This window comes from Cinclus cinclus, chromosome 2, assembly GCF_963662255.1.
Source record: "Cinclus cinclus chromosome 2, bCinCin1.1, whole genome shotgun sequence".
Classification (NCBI taxonomy): Eukaryota; Metazoa; Chordata; class Aves; order Passeriformes; family Cinclidae; genus Cinclus; species Cinclus cinclus.
The window spans coordinates 89,699,425-89,720,046 of NC_085047.1; the positions used below are offsets into that span (position 1 = coordinate 89,699,425).

Below are 20,622 nucleotides of genomic sequence, written 5' to 3' on the forward strand. Positions count from 1 at the left end.
TTCTTCTGGCAGCCCTGGCCTCTTTTGACCCTATGCTGTCCTGCAGCTGCAGTTGCTGCAATGAACTGAACCTTTGGGACTCATTTCTGCCTCAACTCAGCTATACCCTATCGATTATTCGTCTTGGAAGGAGTTCCCATCTGGATGATTAGCATGGACCATTTTCTAACCCCTGTCTAGAGGCAAAACTAGCTGAAATCCCAGTGTGCTGGAGTAACAATTGGGTTTGAGGCTTAATGCTTCCTGTGTTACCTTTCCATGGATGGATGGATGGATGGATGGATGGATGGATGGATGGGGAAATGCAAACCAGGGCTCTTCAGGGGGTATTTCCTGCTGGCTGAGTTAATAAAGTCATACTTGTGTTGGTTTTCATTCCTTCCAGCATCATGCTGCACTCAACGTTTGCAAACACCCGAACACCCTCTGTTAAGAGCATCCTGAGCACCCACCAATGTTGCCACTGTCTTCAGTTCAGCCAAAGGAATAAACCTGACCTGATCGGGCTGTAGATGATCACAGACCTGAACCTCAAAACAAGAGCCCTTCCCTGAAGCTCCGACTGTGCTGGCTTTTTGCCCCACTGGATCCCCAGTTAAACTGTGCACACAACCTGTCCTCAGCATCCAGGAGCTGCCTGCAGCACTGCCAGTGCCTGCACTGCCTGGCAGAGCGGGGCAGAAGAGCTGCTGAATTAGGTCACACCTGCATGCCCTCAACACTCCTTTTCTGCACTTCTCCTTTGCATTCCTCTCTCACTCCCCTTGAAGATCACACCAGTTTCCTTGGCTTATCACAGACACTTTACCAGCCCTTACCACCCTTCCTTTCCTGGGGTTTCTTTCTCCTACAGTGCCACTGTGGTGGCTCTAGCCCCTCTTGCTGGAACTGGAGAGCAGCTGGTCCTTTGGCCCTGAATTAGTCCTGAGCAGCAAGGAGGAAGATGAGGAACACCAGCCTTCTGCAGAGTATGCAAGCATCAGCCTCACTTCCACACGTCGGGGATCTGACCCCTCTGTCAGTCCCCCTGATGAATCCTCTATTTATCAATACATAATCTTTTTCACTTCACTTGGACATTCACATTCCAGGGTTTGTGTGTCTATGAATCCATGACAAACATAATTAAAAGATTTTATTTTATTAAAAATCAACATATTTATACATTTGTACATTCCACATACTGCCGTGTATGCTCACCAATATAACCACTAAGTTCAGAAGCCTTAACAGTACAAACTTCCATCTGAACAAATTTACTGCAGGGGAACTTCGATTTTGAAATCAATCATACATTACAGAATGTTATTAACTTTTCTTCTTTTCCCTTAAAAAGTAGCAGCATATTTAATTACCAGTGTTCACAAGGCATATGCCCCAAAGTGTTGTACAGCAAGAGAAAAATTAATTAGCAAATATAGGCAATAGGAAGAGAGCTCACAATGAAAATGTATTAGCTGCTGCCTGTTATGAACAGCAGGATGTTAATAAAACACTTAAAGCCATGCTGAATAGAGACTGCAGCAAACCAGAAGAATAATAAAATAAAAAATTTCTTCTTGATAGAACAGTATAAACCAAAATATTTTTAATGTTGCTAAGGATAGGAGTCCAGCGAAGAACAGATGTTGTTATAGAGACTCAGCAGTCAGGATAATGCTTGTGTGCTTAAACATGTAATGAAATTCTGAGAAAACATACACATACTCTGTCCCTACCACCACTTTTCCACAGCTCACATTAGTAACACTTCATGTGGCTGAGTAATAAAGTGACATTTTACTGAAGACAGATCTGCTCAGGAGTCTCCCAGACCTCTCAAGATTTGTACCCATGTCAGTTATGTGCTAGAAAAGCGACATTAATCAGGTAACAATGGCTGGAAAGTTTCTGGAGATTGGGAGCAAGGGGAGCAAAGAGAGAAGTCCTCATTGTAACCTGGACTCCTGTGCACACCTGAGCCATCTCAGTATGGGCTGCCTGAACAAGTCAGTTCTTAGCTATCTGTGGTGTGCTCTGTGTAACAAACCCCAAAAGCTTATTTTCCCCTGACTTTGACAATATTACAAGAGTACTGATCTCAGCGTGACAACTTACCCATTTAAACAAAAGAAATGAAGATGCAACTGAATTCTTTCTCATTAATATACAGACATGAATCTTATTTTGAGCAGTGTTAGATTCTGAGCAATTTTTTTAATTAGGATTTTTTCTCTGAATTAAAGAGGGAAAAACTGCATATGATGACATACACACCTTATAGGTAATTGTTACGTGAGGAAGCGTGGAGATGTGAAAATGAAGAAGAAAGTTTAACAAGCACTTTTTGTGTGTACCATCATCTGTAGCAGTGTATGGCTGAAAAAAAAACAAAGTCAAAGCTGCAGTATTCAGTAACTGGAGGTTACATATGATATCTGCAGAGGCCTCAGTGTGAGAGACTAATCTCATTTATTATGCCCTGAATCACAGACACAGGATCACATTAAAAAAAATCTGCACGACTGTTTTGGTTTTCACACATACAAGTTGGAGGAGACTCATTGGAAAAAATGAGAGAGATGAATTTCAAATAATTTAGCAACAGCTAAATCGAGGATAAATATTCTGGCAGAATCTCCTCTCCAAGGGCAGGTCTTAGACACCATATTCCTTAACTGGAGATAAAAAGATCACATCAAGCTTTAACTCCCAGAAGGCATTTCATTTCCAAACTAGACGAACCGTCAGAGAAATATTCCTCTTTCCTGCGTCTCCTCCTTCACATATGCAGTCAGCAATTAATACCCAAATCTGGTTCCTTCCCTGTTCACTCCCTCCGTGCTGCTGCAGCCATAATTTACCACAGTAGCAATGCTGGCCTAGAATTTCAGGTGCATAAACCAAGAATGATCAAACTGACAGTGCTAAAACAAGAGAAGGAATGAACTCAGGTTCCCCAGAACGAAGCTCTCTTACCCAAGGGGTGTTCAGTTGTCCCACATAAGGAAATTTGAATGCAGACCTTTCATAAATTTCCTGGTGACAAAGCACAGAACACCACACACGATTCTGATGTGGGCTGACATCTCCTCTGGTTGAGAATTATCCCAGTTGCTCATGTGCTGGACACACAGAGGAAGAGCATTGTCCAGCCTGCACCTCCCTGCTGAGCTCTTGCTCTGCCTCAGCCTCACACTGGCTTTCTTTGCTTTTTCCTTTAGCTACTGTGGGATTTCCATATTAATTAATTCAAATGAGTTCTAGTATAAAACTTAACAAAGCAAGAGATAACAACATATAGAATCCAGCATCAATTTTTCCAGTCCACATTTTGGGGGGACTGGGCTTAAAACAACTAGATGCCCCCAGCTAAAATATTAATCACACTTTTGAATGCAAAAATCTAGCTTGCATTATTCTGTTTTCCGTATTTGTTCTGTATGTACAATTACTGGTTTTGCTGCCTTTTGGCCAAAGTATATGTCTGCACAAAGATACTGACTATTAATAAAGAATTGTTTAATCTTTTATAGACATACTTTTTCATGCAATAGCAACTGAGAACTTTCCTGAGATCTGGAATGATATGATCTTTATTCCAGTGCAGCAGTAGTTCATCATTACTAAGTGGCTAAAATTACTCTAAATCATGAAGAAGGGTCTTTGTTTTAGTACCTCCTTACTAAACAGAAAAAAAGAGCATACTTAGGATGCTGGCAGCAAAAGAAAGTATTTTTCAAGAAATGCATGCTAGTGTACACAAAAAGTTTATATGGTCTTTGTAGAAATCACTTCCACTCTTATCAGCAAGTATTTTGAGGACAGGGGACTACAAATTTTTCTATACCATTACTGCCAGTCGCATACACAATGTTCAAAACCCATGACTACAAGATAGAGAATCTGCTTCTACAAGTGCCACAGCAGAATCACTCATGCCCACACTTGACTTCTTTTGTAGTGTCTCTCACTAAATTGTGGCTTACATGTTTTAGTACAAAGCACTACACAATTCTGTATTAGGGCTTTCAAAATGAATGAAATTCAAAACAAGAGTTATACTTTTCTAATTTCAAAATCAGGAAGGAGAATGCTTTAAAGCAAAAGGCCTTTGTATCTAAGTACTCCACACCTCGAGTACAGCCTGGGACCCACAAGACAAGAAAGATGTTGAACTGTTGGGATGAGTTGGGAGTAAGGCCTCAGTGACGATCACAGGGCTGGAGCACCTCTCCTAAAAAGACAAGCTGAGAGAGCTGGGGCTGTTCAGCCTGGAGAGAAGGCTCTTGAAAGAACTTACAGCACCTTCCAGAACATGAAGGGTAGCAGCAAGGAAGCTGAAGAGGGACTTTGTACAGATACACGTAGTGATAGGGCAAAGGGAATGGTCTTCAGGTGAAGGAGTGCAAGTTTAGATCAGGTATCAGGAAAAATTCTTTACTGTGAGGGTGGTGAGGCACAGACAGAGGTTGCTCAGGAAAGTTGTGGACAACCCGCCCTTGGACGTGTTCAAGGACAGATTGGATGAGGCTTTAAAGAACCTGGTTTAGTGGAAGGTATCCCTGCCTATGGCAGGTGGGTTGGAATAGATGATCTTTAAGGTCCCTTTCACCCTAAATCATTGCATGTTTCTGTGAGAAAGAGTTGGATATCCTTTTCCCTTGGATGAGGTCTGGCTGCCCCTTCTTGGAGGCAGAACTGTATGTAGAAGGCAGCTTTCATAGCCAGCCTTTCTGTACAAGGAGGCTGCATCTGGCCAACACTCTGAGAGCACATGGTGTGACTCAGGGGTGTCCTGTGTAGGGCCAGGACCTGAACTTGATGATCCCAATGCAACCTTTCCAATTCAGCTTATTCCGTGATTCTAGAAAGGAACAAGCAGACTCACCACTTTGCTAAAAGCCTCCACTGATTTATAATTCTGAAACAGAGAGCAGCCATACTAACTCAAGTGCATGCCAATCAGTAAGCCTGGTGTTTATTAGAGTTTTACAAAATTAAAAGAAATACTTTCACTTTGCAGTACTTAACTTTTATTTAAAGTTATTTTAATCTCTCTTGGGGGAAGCTGCATCTTTTAAATCAATTGCTTTAAAATGGCTAAACAACAATGTGAATACATATGAGGGCAGTTAAGTAAGGAGTTTGTGTTATTTGAGAAATTTTAGTTTACAGAATATTTAGTAGAATATAAAAAACCCAGTACCCCTGTAGTGCACTTCTGTAGATTTATTAGTTTTATACCTTTTCTCTGTGGTTTTGATTGCACAAAGTCATCCATAAACACTAAAACCTATTTTTGTGGCTTTCCAACCTGCCTAAGTTATGTTATAGCAAACACTTAGCACATAATCTTTACACTTAAGTATCAGCTATATCTTAATCCTCCAAAGAAATGCTAGAATAATAAGATCAATTTGTTCAACTGTATGTACAGCATATTTGCATATTAATAAATAAATCAGTATTAAAGTCAGGGCCTCTTCTCCCATATAAAAGTGACTACAGTCTGACCAGACAGTCTTTCTTTTTCTTTTTTTCTTCCAAGCTCACCTGTGTGATTGAGGTTATTGGTTTCCACTCAGTACATTACAGTAACTGCAGTAGCAGAAACCTAACAGAACAGTGCTTACATTTAAATTCCATATGCAGGTGGATGGGAAGGAGGTACTAAAAAGTGCATCAAAAGCCAACATTTTGTAGAGCAAAATAACTGAAGTTGATAATGTGATCCTGGGGAAGATAATCCAGCCCAAAAGAAGACATGCTGCAGCAAGCACTAAAATCATTGCACATCTCTGTCTTCTTATTAAGCTGCACAATGCCAATCTTGTCCCATCACTCTTCAAGAATTCCAACTCCAAAAAATGCCACCTTTCCCTCCACAAATTTATCAACGCCACAGACAGTGCAAAGTGACAATTCTTAAAATAACTATTTGCCTTCCCTCTGTAACATTCATCCTCACTGTGAAGAAAAGGCTCCTTTTCTCTTAAGTGTTTACTCCTGTTCACAGAAGAGCCCATATTTGCACCTCTCCATGTCTGGTAGTGAATTTTCTATCTACATTCATTAGAAATCAAAAAGATAAGTAGCAGTATTTCATATTTACTGGAAGTCTTCCCATTAACCCAAAAAACAGCTGTCCATCTTGATTTATACTTAAAGTAGCTGCACTTTTTTCTTTCCAGCCCACTTTAAATGGGGTATAAGTCATGGGAACTGTGGGAATATTTCAAGTCTGATTGCTGGAGCTGGGAGAGTGATGAGTCACATTGGAATTGAGATGTCTGTTTGCAGCACAGTGCGTGTGGGCCATACTCCCATTCGGGTATCTTACAAACACAGGCTCGCAGAAAGGATTTTGGCACACCTGACACACCTTTTTGTCTGAAAGAAGAATCGGGGCTCCTTTTTGTTTAACCTAAAGAGAGGGGGAAAACCAAATGTGAATCTAACAAGAAAGGAAGGGAAATGATGGAGCATAATTGCAATTGTATCAAATGGATAAAACAAAAACAATTTTAAGAATCTGCTGTGAACTCTAAGCAACACTGTCTTAGTTAGGAATAGAAGAAAGCTTCACAACTGAATTTACCATAAACAAAATCCACTAACAAGCTTATATTAACACTAAGTGCTGGATAATTTTTTAAACAAATTTTGACATGTGACACTGTAAAAAAGTTGAACTGGAAATTCTGACACTCCCTCCTAGTAAAAGAAATGCTAACTCACACTTGTTAAAGTTTCTGCAAGAACTTTGTTAATCTGCATATCCCAGATTCACTTCATACTCAGCCCAGAAGCTCACCAAGGTTATTCCTATTTCAAGGCCTCTACTTTCCCTTTGTATTTCAGAGAAAACATAAAATTAATTTTGAATCTAGTAGTCGTGGCAAAAAAAAAACCCTAATAAATGCCAAAGACATGAAGACAGCTTTTGTACTAATTCTTCAAACTTATTTTGTTTACTTTATATCAAAGGTCTCAACTGTAAAGCTTTGAAGAGCTTTTATTTAAAAACACCCCAGTAACCTACCTTCTCATGCTTGTAGATTAAGTTTTCAGCTTGTGCTAGCCCAAGTGCCACCTGAGTCATTCTTTTTGTGTGAATGCTTTGTCTCACTGCTCCAGCCAGGAACGGGGAGACGAGCTGCACTGACCAGCTGTCAGGCACCACCTGCAAAACTAGACCTGCATCAAATTCCGCAGCGTGGTTATTCAAGAGATCCACAGCAGCCATGACGAGCGCACAATCCGAAGTGCCTGGAGTTAAATACACTGACAGCAGCATATGGAAAAGCCTCCGCCTGTACTGCACGTCCCTGTTCTCGGAGTTCCACATACAGTATTCTTCAGCAGCATGGAAGTCCTTCAACTCATGGACAAGGATATGCAAAGCCTTCTCGTGTTCTTCTAGCTTCCCATATAAAATTGCACTTTCCATATGAAGGTCTGTGCCCTGGATTTTGTCTGTTAAATGAGAAACAAGGCAATATTTGCTCAGTGGAGACAACTGCTCCCTCTCCCAGTCAGTGCAACTATGGAGAAGGTAGATGCACGTAAGTACAGGAATACTCAGATGTATGGAAACACACCTCTAACAAAAAGAGCACCACAAAATGTGGGACAAACAAAATTACAAAATAATAGGTGATAAACCACTGTCACTGACACCTTTTAAATTCTAGCAGACACTGCTACCATGTACAATAAACTGTAAGATGAAGCTGCAATATTTTTAACCACTGCTTCACCCAGTATTATAGGAAGTCATAGAATAATCTCCATAAATGACAATAAAAATCAAATAATCCTTCCCTTTAAGAAAAGGACACTACAAACCATTAATCCAGTGTAAAGTTTAAGTGTCAGCAACAGGCAGGTAAAATGGCAAGTTCATCTGGCATTTCAAAATAGAGTAGAAAATAATCTAATTACTGTGAAGGAGACAAAGATTTGGCACAGGCCTATGTAAAATGCATGGAAATACAATGTTTTTCTCACCAAAACGTTTTGGTTATCAGGGAGGAACACACTAGCTTGCACTAATCTCACTTTCATGTAATATAAGAATAGTCATGCAAGAAATCCTTTATTCTGGAGTACACAGATTTCAAGAGAATAAGCTGTTCTGCAACTCTTGCCTTGAAAAAATGGTTTAAAAATTAACTAAAAGATGAAAAAGAACAAGAGTTTCAATGATTGTATTCTACTCGTACGTTATCCATCATATAACATTTTGCTGCCTGGAAAGGCAAGGAAACATTAAACAATGGTAAATTATTTTAGTTGCTACTCAGCAACCTTTATTTCCACATACACTGGATTTTTTTCCACTGAATCTCAAAAAGTCACTTCCTTTTCATCTACTATTCCATCATTCTTCCGCCATAATCCTCCATACCAGAGAAGACTTAAACACTTGGCTTGCTTAATTGTTTTGTATTTTTGCATTCCAGCAGATGAAACATTAAAAATTAACCATTATAAGCACTGACCAAGGAAAATATTTAGGTCAACTGTTGCTTGCCTTATACCAAGAGTAAGACGTATATTGCACTTTTCACTTAAAAAGATGCTCATATTTTTATTTAACATGAACCCCAGAGTGAGTTCCAGGGTTATGGGTGACAAACAAGCCCTTGGCAATTAGATTCCTCAGAGTTTCACTTTCATCCACTAGAAACAGACTGCTTAAAAATAAACTTGTAGGTCTTTTATTTGTAGAAGGTTGTCACAAGTTACATGCTCATCGTTAAAAAGAAGGTGACTATTAAAAAAATTGTATGTAGATATTTGTCCTGGACAATTGGTGTTTGGTCTCTGGTGCAGTGGCAAACATATCATTGGAGTTATGGAGACCAAGGACAACACCAACACATATGCTTTCTAAATTAACCTGTGCCTGTTAGAAATACAGCCTATCAAACAAACACACAGAGAAACCTTAGATCTTTCAGTTTTCTATCCTTGTAAGAACTATTATTTTGTGTCCTGCTGAAAATCACATACAGCATTTATAACAGACAACATGCAACCTACCTAAAATAAAGCGAATTCTATAAAGATCAGATTTCTGAAGCAGACTGCGAAGTTTCAATACCAGTTCAGTTGTTTCTGTACAATTATCTGTGTTCGCAGATTTTAGCTGAAGTATTGCCTCCAAGTACAAGACAGCTAGATGAGTATGGTACTTTTCTTTCTACAGATGAATAGAACAGTGTTAGCTCTGTTTACAGATCTCTTGGCCCCAGCAATAACAGTGATGAATATTTACTTAATTACATAGAAATGTGTTTTAACTTATTTAATTTGAATTAATCACAAAGGTTTTTTGTCCATACAGATAGATAACTTAATTCAGAGCAGCCTCACAAACTACACTGTAAATACAGGATTCCTCATATTCAGGTAGGTTCTTTGACCTTTTCTATTTCTGCAATAAAATCTGACAAAGCCATCAGACATAGAAAAGCACTCCGAAGGCACTGCGTTTTTTTTTTGTTATCCACTATCCAATATTCATCAAAACAAACTGATGATCTGACTGTTTTAAACATTCTCACTAAGTCATTCACAACAATCTAGCAATTTTTAAAGACCAAATTGATTTATTTATAACTCAGCTTTTACTAGCAGGTAGATTTAATTGTAAAATATTTTCACAAATATTTTACAAGGCACTGTGTTTAACTCAAAAAGTTTGTTTGGAAATATCCATGACATCAGAGACAAGTACATTCATCAGTCACAGTGTAACACACCTGCAACACCAACAAGGGGAAACCACTGATCCGATGTGCATTTGAAGAATGTGAATTACTGCATTGACTACCAGTTCTGTAGAGTTTTTTCAGTGTTCATTCCATTGCTTTATTTCCAGGTTAAAGGACTTCTGTGCTTAAAATGTCTCATATCCAAATACATTTGGCCGCTTTTTTATTGAGGTAAACCCCCCAAAAGTATAATACACTGTCACTTAGGATTTGTGAATGTATCTTTGGGGCATTCAGCATCAACAGTGGTTTGGCATTCTAGTGAGGGGTGTATGGTTTAATTTGATTGTTAATTGCTCAGGTGTCTTCAGAAAGAATAGAACATTCCTACTTCCAAAACACTGAATCAGCAGTTTTAATATATTGCTGCTGCAGTGCAATAGCATCAGCAGTTGCTCAATCTGCTGTTGATCATTTTCTATGATCCTACCAGAAGAAGGTTTGAGCCTCATCAGTGAAACAGAAAAGTATTCAATAACCAGATGTAAAAAAAAACACCTCCTAAGTCAGAGGGGACATAAACAACTGTCTTGTTATTACAAGCACTGAAAAATTCAAAATAATGAAGGTATCCACTCCTCATCTTTCACTTTAATCTAAAAAACACTCCTACCCTACTCTGAGTACATTTGGAAGACTTCATACTGTGCCGATTTCTTCCAGACACTGCCTATTTTTCAGGCTTGCTGATCATAATCTGCACTCTGAGTCCTATGCCTACTTTTAGCATTCTCACAGAACTCACCTGTAATTTTCTTTCCAGTACTAGATGCTCTAGATATTTGACACGTGCTTTAGGATATTTGTTAAGGCAACTGATGATATCATCTGGATTAATGTTGTTTTTCTCCTGTTCCTCCAAAGGCCTTTTAGTGAAAATCTGTACACCAACCTGGAAAGAGTTAATTGAAAGTTAATTAGTCATTTAAGAACTCAGTGGCAACCATTTTATTAAATAAGTATTTAGAATGAAGAAGGAATAGCACTATTGTTAATACATTATTCAGGAAGATAAACACAAAACCCTGCTCAACACAATAGGATTATGCTACTCCGTGCTTATCGTGATCTCACTCACTCCTATCTGTACTACCTCAATTTGTTGTCTATACATTGTCCAGCATATAAACTTTGGCTTGGGCACAACTTCCACAAAAAAATATGGAATGAATTTGCACAACAGAACAAGAAACTTCAGTCTTTGCAGAAGGAAAGCTTGAATTAGAGACTAGAATGTTCTAAGCCTTTTAACATGTGATGATATAGATACAGAGCAAGAGACTTCTGTAATTACGAAACCAAAAGCTTAGAAATCTGCCACTGCACAAAATAGCTATGCTTAAGTTAATATAAATCAGGCAGTGACAAGTTCCAACAGCACAGACTGTTTGCTGCAGCACCAAACACCGCACAATTTTATTTTATTTTTTGGCAGATTAAAGTTAGTTCTTTTAGCAATGAAATTTTGTCTTGAATGGAGGCTATTTATTTCATGTCCTGGTGTACACAGATACCACCCATCCCATTTAAAATAAGAAGCAGCAGCAGCAGCTAACCTGCCAGGTGATTTATTTATTTATGTATTGATTAAAAAATTATCCTACTCTATATGAAGAAAACAGAAGACATGCTATGTAGTTTTCATGAACTAAAGTTTGTTTTCAGAATAAAAAGAGGCAATTTTCACTAGTCCTTGCTAATAGAGGGACTCGGATGAATTGCAAAACCTGCAAGTTTTCTTCTGATGATCACTATTTAACTGGCATTAAATGTTCTGCAAAAGGTCCAATCAGCAATCAAAAAAATCAGAATGAGCAATCAGAAAAATCAACATTAAGGAAAACTCAAACACCATTGCAGGGAAATACTGATGTTCTGTGGAAAGTGTATCAACCACAAACCTCTTCATTTTTTTGTAAAATCCATTCAGTGTACTTCCACACTAGCTCTTGGTCTGAGCAGAATGTAAGGAAGTCTACTATGTACTCATAGAGATCTGAACGTGTAGAATCTTGAATGTCTCCATCAACTATTTTCACCCATAACTGCAACAAAAACACACAGATTAAAGTGCATAAAACACGTACTAGCTCTTCCACCTCAATATTTATGTGAGCTACTAAAATGCTTAGTGCAAGACTTGTGGAATTAGAAAGTTGACAGGAACACCAATTGCAAGGAACATTGCTGGTCACTCACTTTTGTCTTCACATCCTTGTCTTGCACCTGCCATATTCACCCAATTCAGACCCCATATCATGTAGGCTCTCATTCTGGGAGTCACTAAAGGAGGTACACTAATCACAAAGAAAGCTTTTATCAAAAGTCCTTTTCTCCAATGCATGGTATACTTTTCATGTATTCTGTGTGTGCAAGATTAAAAGCAAATTATACATGCAATTTAGAAGAAATCTGGTTTTCTGCTTTTCTTTCATTTTGACTGAAGAATTACAAGTACCATATGATATTATTTTTATATACATTATAATTGGAATTAAAATGTGCCACACCTAGAAGACCAGTTTAGCAATAAACCTTGTTTTTTGCAGCATCAAAATTCTAAGATTTCTTGCCCATGACAAATGTGTTTTTGTTGCCCTTACCTGTTTTTTTCTCAGGCCATTATTACTACTTACACACCTGATATGAATGCATCTGATTGGGCTACTGTGATTAATGTATTCAAAGAGCCACACAGTAAGGCAAACCAAAGATACTGGACATGGTCTGAGACACATCAAGAGCATTTTAATTTCTCTAGATGAAATTTTACAGACAGGAAGAACAGAATTATTTATTCTGCAGTGTACAGGCCAGTGACATCAGATGGAAGGTCTCCAAAGAGATTACTAACCCATGTGAAACCCACAGATCTTGCACAATGTGTTCACTCTTCGTCACCAGGTAAGGAAATAAATTCTCAGTCACTGCCAGTGTCTTCCATGAGATTACAAACCCTGTTTTGCCGTTTGTATACAGATCAATCAGCACAGGGCATGCTCCTTGAGTTCTATAAATATCTTTTAAAGCAATTGCTTGATTATTTTAGCACTTTTGTCCATCTTTTAGGAGTATAAACATATGTTCTGGTATGTACAGTTTTGCTTTAAAAATATCATAAAAGCCTCTAAATAGCTGTCAACTTCAGTAAGCTCTTCAGACTTCCACATCTAGCATATTAATTTATTCAAGGAAGACTTGGTATAAGTTTCAAGTTATACACACACATACATATACACACACATCACAACTTTTCAAACAGATAAATTAAGACCTCAGATTTTTATCTCAGAGCTCAAACAGTAATTTGGAATGGTTTACAGATGACACTAAAAGCTTTATTCTAACCTGAAGTGCTGCAGCATCCTGACCATTGTAGTGATACAGGAGACCAAGTGCAAAATACCTGTAAAGAAAGAGAAGATAATATTAAAATAGCTAGAACTTTCCCACTAATTTTATAATGGACTGATTAGCACAGAGCACAACAAGTAATGGTTTACAATGACAGGTACATGGCCATGTCTACACTTTGAACAAGTGTCTGCAGGCTGCTTTTATGAATCAAAAGAAAGAGGTTCTGCCCTAAAAGTGTGTCTCCATCACTCTTGTCCCCAAAACAGTTTGTAGTTACTAGATCTAACTTACACAAAGTGTATGCCCAATTAGAGATGTTTCCCATGCCATTCTGTCAATTTTATAACATACACCTCCAAGTAACTATTCCTCCAATAGTTTATCAGCTGTCATAAAATAACATTTTATTATGTGTTTATTTAAAACTCTCTTTTACTATCAGAATTTTTTTTCTTTACTGCAGCATGGAGTCCGATCAGGCAAAGAAGAGCTACAAAGAAAGTGCAAATACAGAGTTGTTCTTGTGTACTATAAGAAAAATACAGCCAAGTTCTGTAATGGCTGTCCACATGGAACAATGTCCTAACACTCATTCAATTCACACTTACAAAAGTATGCCACACAAACCACATTTACCAAAAAGTTTTAACAAAACACCTGAAATAAATGAAATCACCCCAAATATAACCACAATTAAAAATTCTTCCTCACCACTATATTTGCTACTACTGCACCAGATAAAGCTAAAGAAATGAAAACCAAAATAGACATACTACCTAAGCCTGGAGTTTATGTTTTACACATTTACTACTGATGTTTCCTACTTAATGAGTCAGTTCTCTGCCTGCTGGCATTTCTAGTTTGAAGTCATTTGCAACCATCTTAAGGAACCTCTTTTTGGTCAATCAGTGGAACACGGAAAGCTTGCAATTATAAGAGCTCTTTCCCTGAATAAGCAACTACAGTTTTAAAGTTGCTAACTGGCTAATAGCTTCCACCTAAGGTAGTGCATGCTTTAAGGCATTTTTTAATTCTGCCTGCATACAGCTACTGCAGCCATTCCACTCTCCCATTATCACAAGGGCAAAAGATTAACTTGTTTCTTCCCAACTTGCATCGATTCTTTACTTTTGTGTTGGATACAGAAACTTTCATGGAGAATTCTGCATTTACCAGGATAAGATAGAATGCTTTTCCTTCAACTTGGACTGTCAAGTAATAGCATTTCACCAACATTTTAAAAAGCGAACAGTGATAATTCAGACTGAGTTGTCTTTTACACAAGTGTAAGCACAGAAACTACAAGTACTCACATTGTTCAAGAAACCAAGAGCATCTAAGGCAATTTTCCCTCTGTTTAGAAGGTGCCCTCTGGTCTAGAAGCTGCAATAATAAAAAAAAAAAATCCACTTACTTCTTGTGTTTTTCCAGCCAGGCAGCACTATCTGTTAAAAGACAGAAGTTCTCTGAAACTAGGAGATCCAGCAGGCTTTCATGATTCGCCTCTGCATACAGTTTAAGTAAAGCTGTATCAATATCCTCCTTGTAGCCATTTGCAACCTCAGTGCTGCGGACTTCATTCAAGTAACTCATGAGGAATCGTTTGCATTTTGCCATCTTCTCCTGGTCCCCTTGGGTCAGCTGGTTCAGGTCTGCGTACTCGTGCAGAGGGGGATGAGACCGGATAAATGAAGAGGAAGTAGGCAACAGGAAGGGGTACAGAGAGATCAGCTCCCGGACGTCAAGCTGGCCGCTTCTGCAATTACAGTGTCAAACTAGATGAAGCAAAAAGAAAGAAAAAGTATACATAGGCACAAAACAAAAAGTGTGCTCACGTATGCTTAAAGTCAGGGCACTAACATGTAGTCAGTTTCTGGAATACTTTTTGCTATATCTTTCTTTATCATTCTTCTTCCTCCTCTAGACATTGAAAGCTCTGAGAATTCAGAGACTGGCCAGCCTTTTGTTTCCGACTTCCACAGCTCTTCTCTGGCATATACAAACCAGCTGAACAGCCCTACAGCAGTCCTAGGACTGCACTAGACTTCATCCATACATTATGGGAGCTAGTTTTCTGATGGCAGCAAAAAAAAAAAAGAAGTAAATAATAAAGAAAAAGGCAAAAGTGAACCCTTTAAGGCAAGTCACAAAGACTATGTCAGTATAATTCTGGAGAAAACAACAACTTCCTCTACAAAACTAAAGCTTTCAGAAAGTGTTTGCATGATGAAAACATTCTTCCCAACCCTGAAATGCGCCAGATTCCTCATGAGGCTCCCTTCTTACAGAGGTCCTGTAAGTCAACCACAGATACTGATTATGCATCCATTTAACCACTGAGTGTTGCACAGACAGAGGCCTTGGGTGTACATCTATGGAGGCCCCTTTGGAGTGGCTTTTCCACTTCAGGTATGAAGGACACCCTATGCTTTTATTCAGCAGCAAGTTATAACATAAATATGCCACATAAAACATTTTTCTTTCAGCCTAGATTGTAATTCCTCAAGCTTTTAAAGACGACATGTTGTTAACAGAAGAGTTGTTTTTTTTTTTTTTTCAAACATGGCAAACAATCCCTAATTTTCACAGCTAGAGTGAACCCTCTTTCCAGGCCTTGCATTAGAAGAACAGTAGGACATCAGGATATTTTAAAATATTTTATCTCACTGTCAAAGTTTTTATTCAGAATTTACGTTTAAAAATTAACATTCCTGAAGTTCAGTAATTATTGTTGCTGAAAAATAAAATCAAAATGAACTTGACAGTTCCTAAGATAAATCCTGTTTAGTTATTTTGTTGCAAATAGAACTTTAAAAAATAATTCTTATCTACCTGGTGATCAGCAAACTCAAAGACTTTCTCTTCACAACTTTGATTGGAACGAATTCCAAAAAGAAACAAATGATAACAGAGAAGTAGAAAAGCAGCAGATTTCTACAGACAATAAAGTGTGAAAGATCATCATAAACAGGTTCATCCCTTCACTACAGGCATGCCCTACATCATTCACTTCTTGCCAGAGACACAATTCCAAAGCCATCCAGGAAATATGAACTAGTAGGAACCATCACCATGACAATCCCCATTTAGAATTTTTCTTTCAAGTCAATATAGTCCTTTGGCTACAAAAACCTACACCAGAAGAAGGAAATTCTGGGAGACAGCAGCAACAGCAAATGTAAAAGCAGAATCCTCTCTTCCAGAACCTACTGACTGCAAAGCACAGGAGTAGGAACACAGACAATAGAGAAGAACCACAGCAGACAAAATTGGGAAGCCCTCCCATGAGGACAGGATTGAACAGCAGGTTTTCCCGATTCATACAGAGAACTCCTATAGCCTAAAACCGACCTCCACACTAGAAACAACCACCTCTAACTGAGGGTAAAGCATTCAGATCTACTTCACACACTTCTGCAGTTGAAATTTCTTTTAATCCTTGTTCTGGGATATGGCTTTGAAATTCTTAGATCTACATTATGGTAAGAAGCAGAATAACCCAGAAGTAGCAAGTTCTGTCAGTGGCATGACCTGATGATTCCAAGAACATTTGAGTTCTCAATATTAACTTATTACAGTAACCCAACTGCAGTTTTAGCTACTGCAACTACTCAGAAATTTCAGGTCCTGAGGAACACCAGATTAAATATACTATATGAGATGCATTACACTAGAAAATTAACCCTGTTTGAAGAAAGAAGAGTTCTTTTCCCCCTCCAATCCAAATGAATCTTCACTGAATCATTTTAAAACAAAAATCAAACCATAACTTGAATAATATCCACAGGCTCCTCAAAATTTGTACAGAAAAAAAGGAGTCTTAATAAAGCTGGAAAAATTAAAATATAAACATTGATTCCCTTGCTAGCTATGTTTTCAAGTATTTGGAGATGGCCCTAAGCTTGAGTTGGAGACTATGACCACTGAAATGGATGAAGTTAAAAAGTGCCATATTCAATATGCCATTTTTAATAAATTTTAGAACATTTTCCAACTTCTACAGTAGCTTCTGAGTCCTTTCCTCTTACCGTGCAAGTTTGCTTAGATGAGGAAGTAGTCAACTACCATACCTCTGACTTCACAGATTCTTCCCTCAATTATGATCAGTTTCCAAAAGGACAATCCACTTTGGTTAGCCCAAAGCCTGGGCTTTGGTTAGCTCAAAGCCTGGGCTGTGAATCACCTGTGGTTCTCACAGCAGGTCTGACTCAAGCTCAGCTGTAGAGTTTTTTTCTCCCCACAGCAGTATTAAGCAGAAATCAAGCAGCCTCCTTAAAAGCACCACATCATCCACAAACTTCTTTAGAAAAATACAAAATACTAAAATATGACCCCACCTGCACAAATGGCTAACATTCAGCTCAAGGCTTATGGCTCCTGGGATTTGTGGATGTCTTGTGGATCCTTTCATTACATCTGGACAAAACTCTTTTGGAGCGGCTACAAAGGATCTCATCTCTTTTGAAAAACATGTCTGAGCCTTCAGCTTCTAGCATCTCAGGCTCAGCAAAATACAGATAGGAACTTATCACACAGTAGAAAACAAACTCTTGAGACATCAGTGCTGTGAACTAACTTCCTTTGAGCGATTCTGCATTAATTCTCTTTGGGCTTCACATATATAAACAGTGCAACAGGCAGAATCTACAAGTTTCAGGAAACTTAGATCTAAATTCAGACCCTCAGATCTACAGATATCAGAGACACCAAAGAAGCCTACAGTGTTAGCTGTTTTGACTAAATCCCACTGCCTGTATTGGAGGCTTATATTCTTGAATGACATTAAAGATGCAAACCCCACATGATTCCTACTTTATTTCCTCATGTACAAGCACCAGCAATTTTTTAACCTGGTCAGTGTAGGAGAGACTTATACCTAAATTCTCTCTATAAGCTTTCCAAGGTGGGAAATACTGTGTAAAGAGCTAACATTTTTATTTGTTAAAAAGAGCAAAGTTTCAAAAAGTTCCAGTATCCAGTGGGTCAGAAGGCAAGGAATATCTAACCAGTAAAGACTGAAGAGAACTGGTTTCCCTATAACAGCTACCAAACATCTCAGTAAGGCACGGAAAATTCAGCAAATGACCTCCTAAAAAGCACTGTTTGGTATAACTCTAATGATAGCAACATGAAACAGAATAACTAAATCACAATGACATAACACAATCACAATTCTGTTTTTGCTTATAACAGAATCTGCCCTGCTAAAGAAGCCCTACTGCAACTTCTCACTCAGTTTTAAGGTTAATAGATCTAGCAGAAGAAAATTATCCTTCTTTTGTTGAACTATTTGAGTTTCAATAAAGCTACCACATTCTTCCTTTTTGTCAACCTTCTTCAGTATTCAGAAGCATCAGCATTAGTCATGAGGAACTTGGCAAATTATTCCTCTTAAAAGTTCCAATCTTTAAGAACTATGAATTTAAGCATAAGATGCAACTGTTTCTTGCCAAGGTTACCCAAGAAAGGTAATAATGCAAGAAAATGAAGACCTTTAATCGAATATAATTCCCCCTGCTAAGATGTAACTTTGAGATATTTTCCAAGTAGTAAAACAATCTCACTTCATATTTAGCCAGAAATAAGCCCATCTCTGAGGAACTGCTGCTACCCTGTTTCACTGCTTAAATCCCTCTTTTCTCAGATAGGTATAAAGTTTACCTCTGACATTAAGATCAAAGTGATTTCTAAGACCAGGTTGAAATATCTGCAGAGCAATACAAGGGGATGGAAGGAAGTGTTTTCATGGAATGCTACTAGCTTTCCCATTTTGCCGGTGAGCATCAGAAAGTTTAAATTGAAAAAGATTGATTAAGACTGTATCAGGGCACACCCAGCTGTTACTCTAACTCAGTGTGCCCACCAGGGCTGAAAATTATGGAACCTGATTACCGTAACAAGTTTTTTCAGAGTCACCAAAATATTCTGCTTAGCTGACGTATGGCTGGACAGAAGAAAAGCATAGAAACTTACTCTAGCTTTCTTCCCTGAGCAGACATCAGCAATTCATTCATCAGCAGAACTGTTGTTCTGCTTGAGAGTTGCAGCTTTTAAAGGAAGGGAACACCCTGGGATGCTGACTCAGCTGCAAAATTTGTGGCTGGACAGCACATTTTCTCATGAAGCATGTTTGTTTCTATAGAGGAGCTCCCACAATCCTATTCGTTAAAGTTTATTTGTCAGATGGACTGATAGTTGAATGGAAGATGCATAAGCAATCTTGGCTCCTTCCACAAGGTGGTAGAACTCCCCACAGGATACATTTTCCTCTTTACATTGCTCTTAAAACATTCTTAACTATTACACCACTTGTGCTTCTGCTTCAGATACACAGCCCAGGGGTCAGATACACAAGAGTCTGAAAGGTTATAAGGGTGGAGAAAGACTGCGAGTTGCTCACTAATGACAACAATTACTGTGATATAGGAAGTGGTTGTGGCCAGAACAAATTGTCTCTAAATGCTGTTCATGGCCTTTCCTGCCATTCCCTCATCTTCACTCAGTGTACACTGCTCATCCAAGCCCAGTGTCTCCCATTATACTGGTGAGCAGAAGGCAAAATAGAAAAGTCCCTCACCAATAGCAACATTCCTCAAAGCTTTACTTTCCTCAATGCATTTCCATAAATCCAAGGACAACCTTTTTCCTACACTGTAAATACGCTTACAATTTAAAATTGTCTAACTTTAATCCTATTTCATAGACTCTAAACTGATTTAAAGTGAATTTCAGCAGCTAACAAGGGGAGTTATTTTATGTGGTCAGCATGCATTCCACTAACTACAGACAGCGCTGCATCGCAGAATGAGGCATGGCTAGCAGAAATGAAATTATCAGGTAGAAAAGAGATAACAAGTGGCATTTTCTGAATGAAAGTGGAATATCAAGGTCAATTTATAAACAAGGGACTGCTGAAATGGCTAAATCAGCAAGGTTAGTACAGACTTCAAGAACAAATCTGCCTTCTGGAAAAGGTCTCGCAGAACAAGTGTTAAAGCAAATTCAGTATCATCATCCTCACAAAAAATAGTGCAATTGTGTCAATAGTATTTACACTATAACTTTTGTTAAAAGTATTTAAAAAAAAGCCAAAACAACAAAGCAATGTTTATGCTGCAAATCACAGCACAGACTCAGTGATAAAGCTTTAACCTTCATGGGCATAAAGTAAAAAAATTCCATACACAGAAAACTCAAATTCCTCATGTTAGCATTCCAAAAAGCAATCAGTTGCATTAACTCTTCAGCTAAAAAGTTATTTCAATGTTACTCTATTCTTAACCCCAACAAAACCATTTTATTACAGTGAACTCACATCTACATCAAAAAACATTCAAGCAACTAAATTTTTCAAACCAAGAACGCTAACTCCTTATTTAAAGAAGGTAAATTATCAAATTTCTTGTCACACAATTACCTGAAGAGTTCTTTTGCTTCAAGGAACTGAAGCTGTGCAAACTGTATAAAACCTGCTTGCTGCAGGATTCGTTTGTACATTACC

The 20,622-nt window shown here is 38.3% G+C and overlaps 1 protein-coding gene across 1 annotated transcript in view; it reads right to left on the reverse strand.

Annotated features, from left to right (window-relative positions):
• Positions 1–989: 989 nt before the first annotated feature.
• Positions 990–20,622, reverse strand: part of TGFBRAP1 (transforming growth factor beta receptor associated protein 1) — a 34,196-nt gene continuing 14,563 nt past the window's right edge. The window contains exons 4-11 of the mRNA XM_062487925.1: positions 20,539–20,621; positions 14,536–14,877; positions 13,113–13,170; positions 11,666–11,809; positions 10,510–10,656; positions 9,031–9,190; positions 7,025–7,458; positions 990–6,406 (exon numbers count right to left, since the gene is read on the reverse strand). Of these exons, the coding sequence (XP_062343909.1) occupies positions 6,218–6,406; positions 7,025–7,458; positions 9,031–9,190; positions 10,510–10,656; positions 11,666–11,809; positions 13,113–13,170; positions 14,536–14,877; positions 20,539–20,621 (1,557 nt within the window). The 3' untranslated portion in view covers positions 990–6,217. The remainder of the gene's footprint in view (positions 6,407–7,024; positions 7,459–9,030; positions 9,191–10,509; positions 10,657–11,665; positions 11,810–13,112; positions 13,171–14,535; positions 14,878–20,538; position 20,622) is intronic.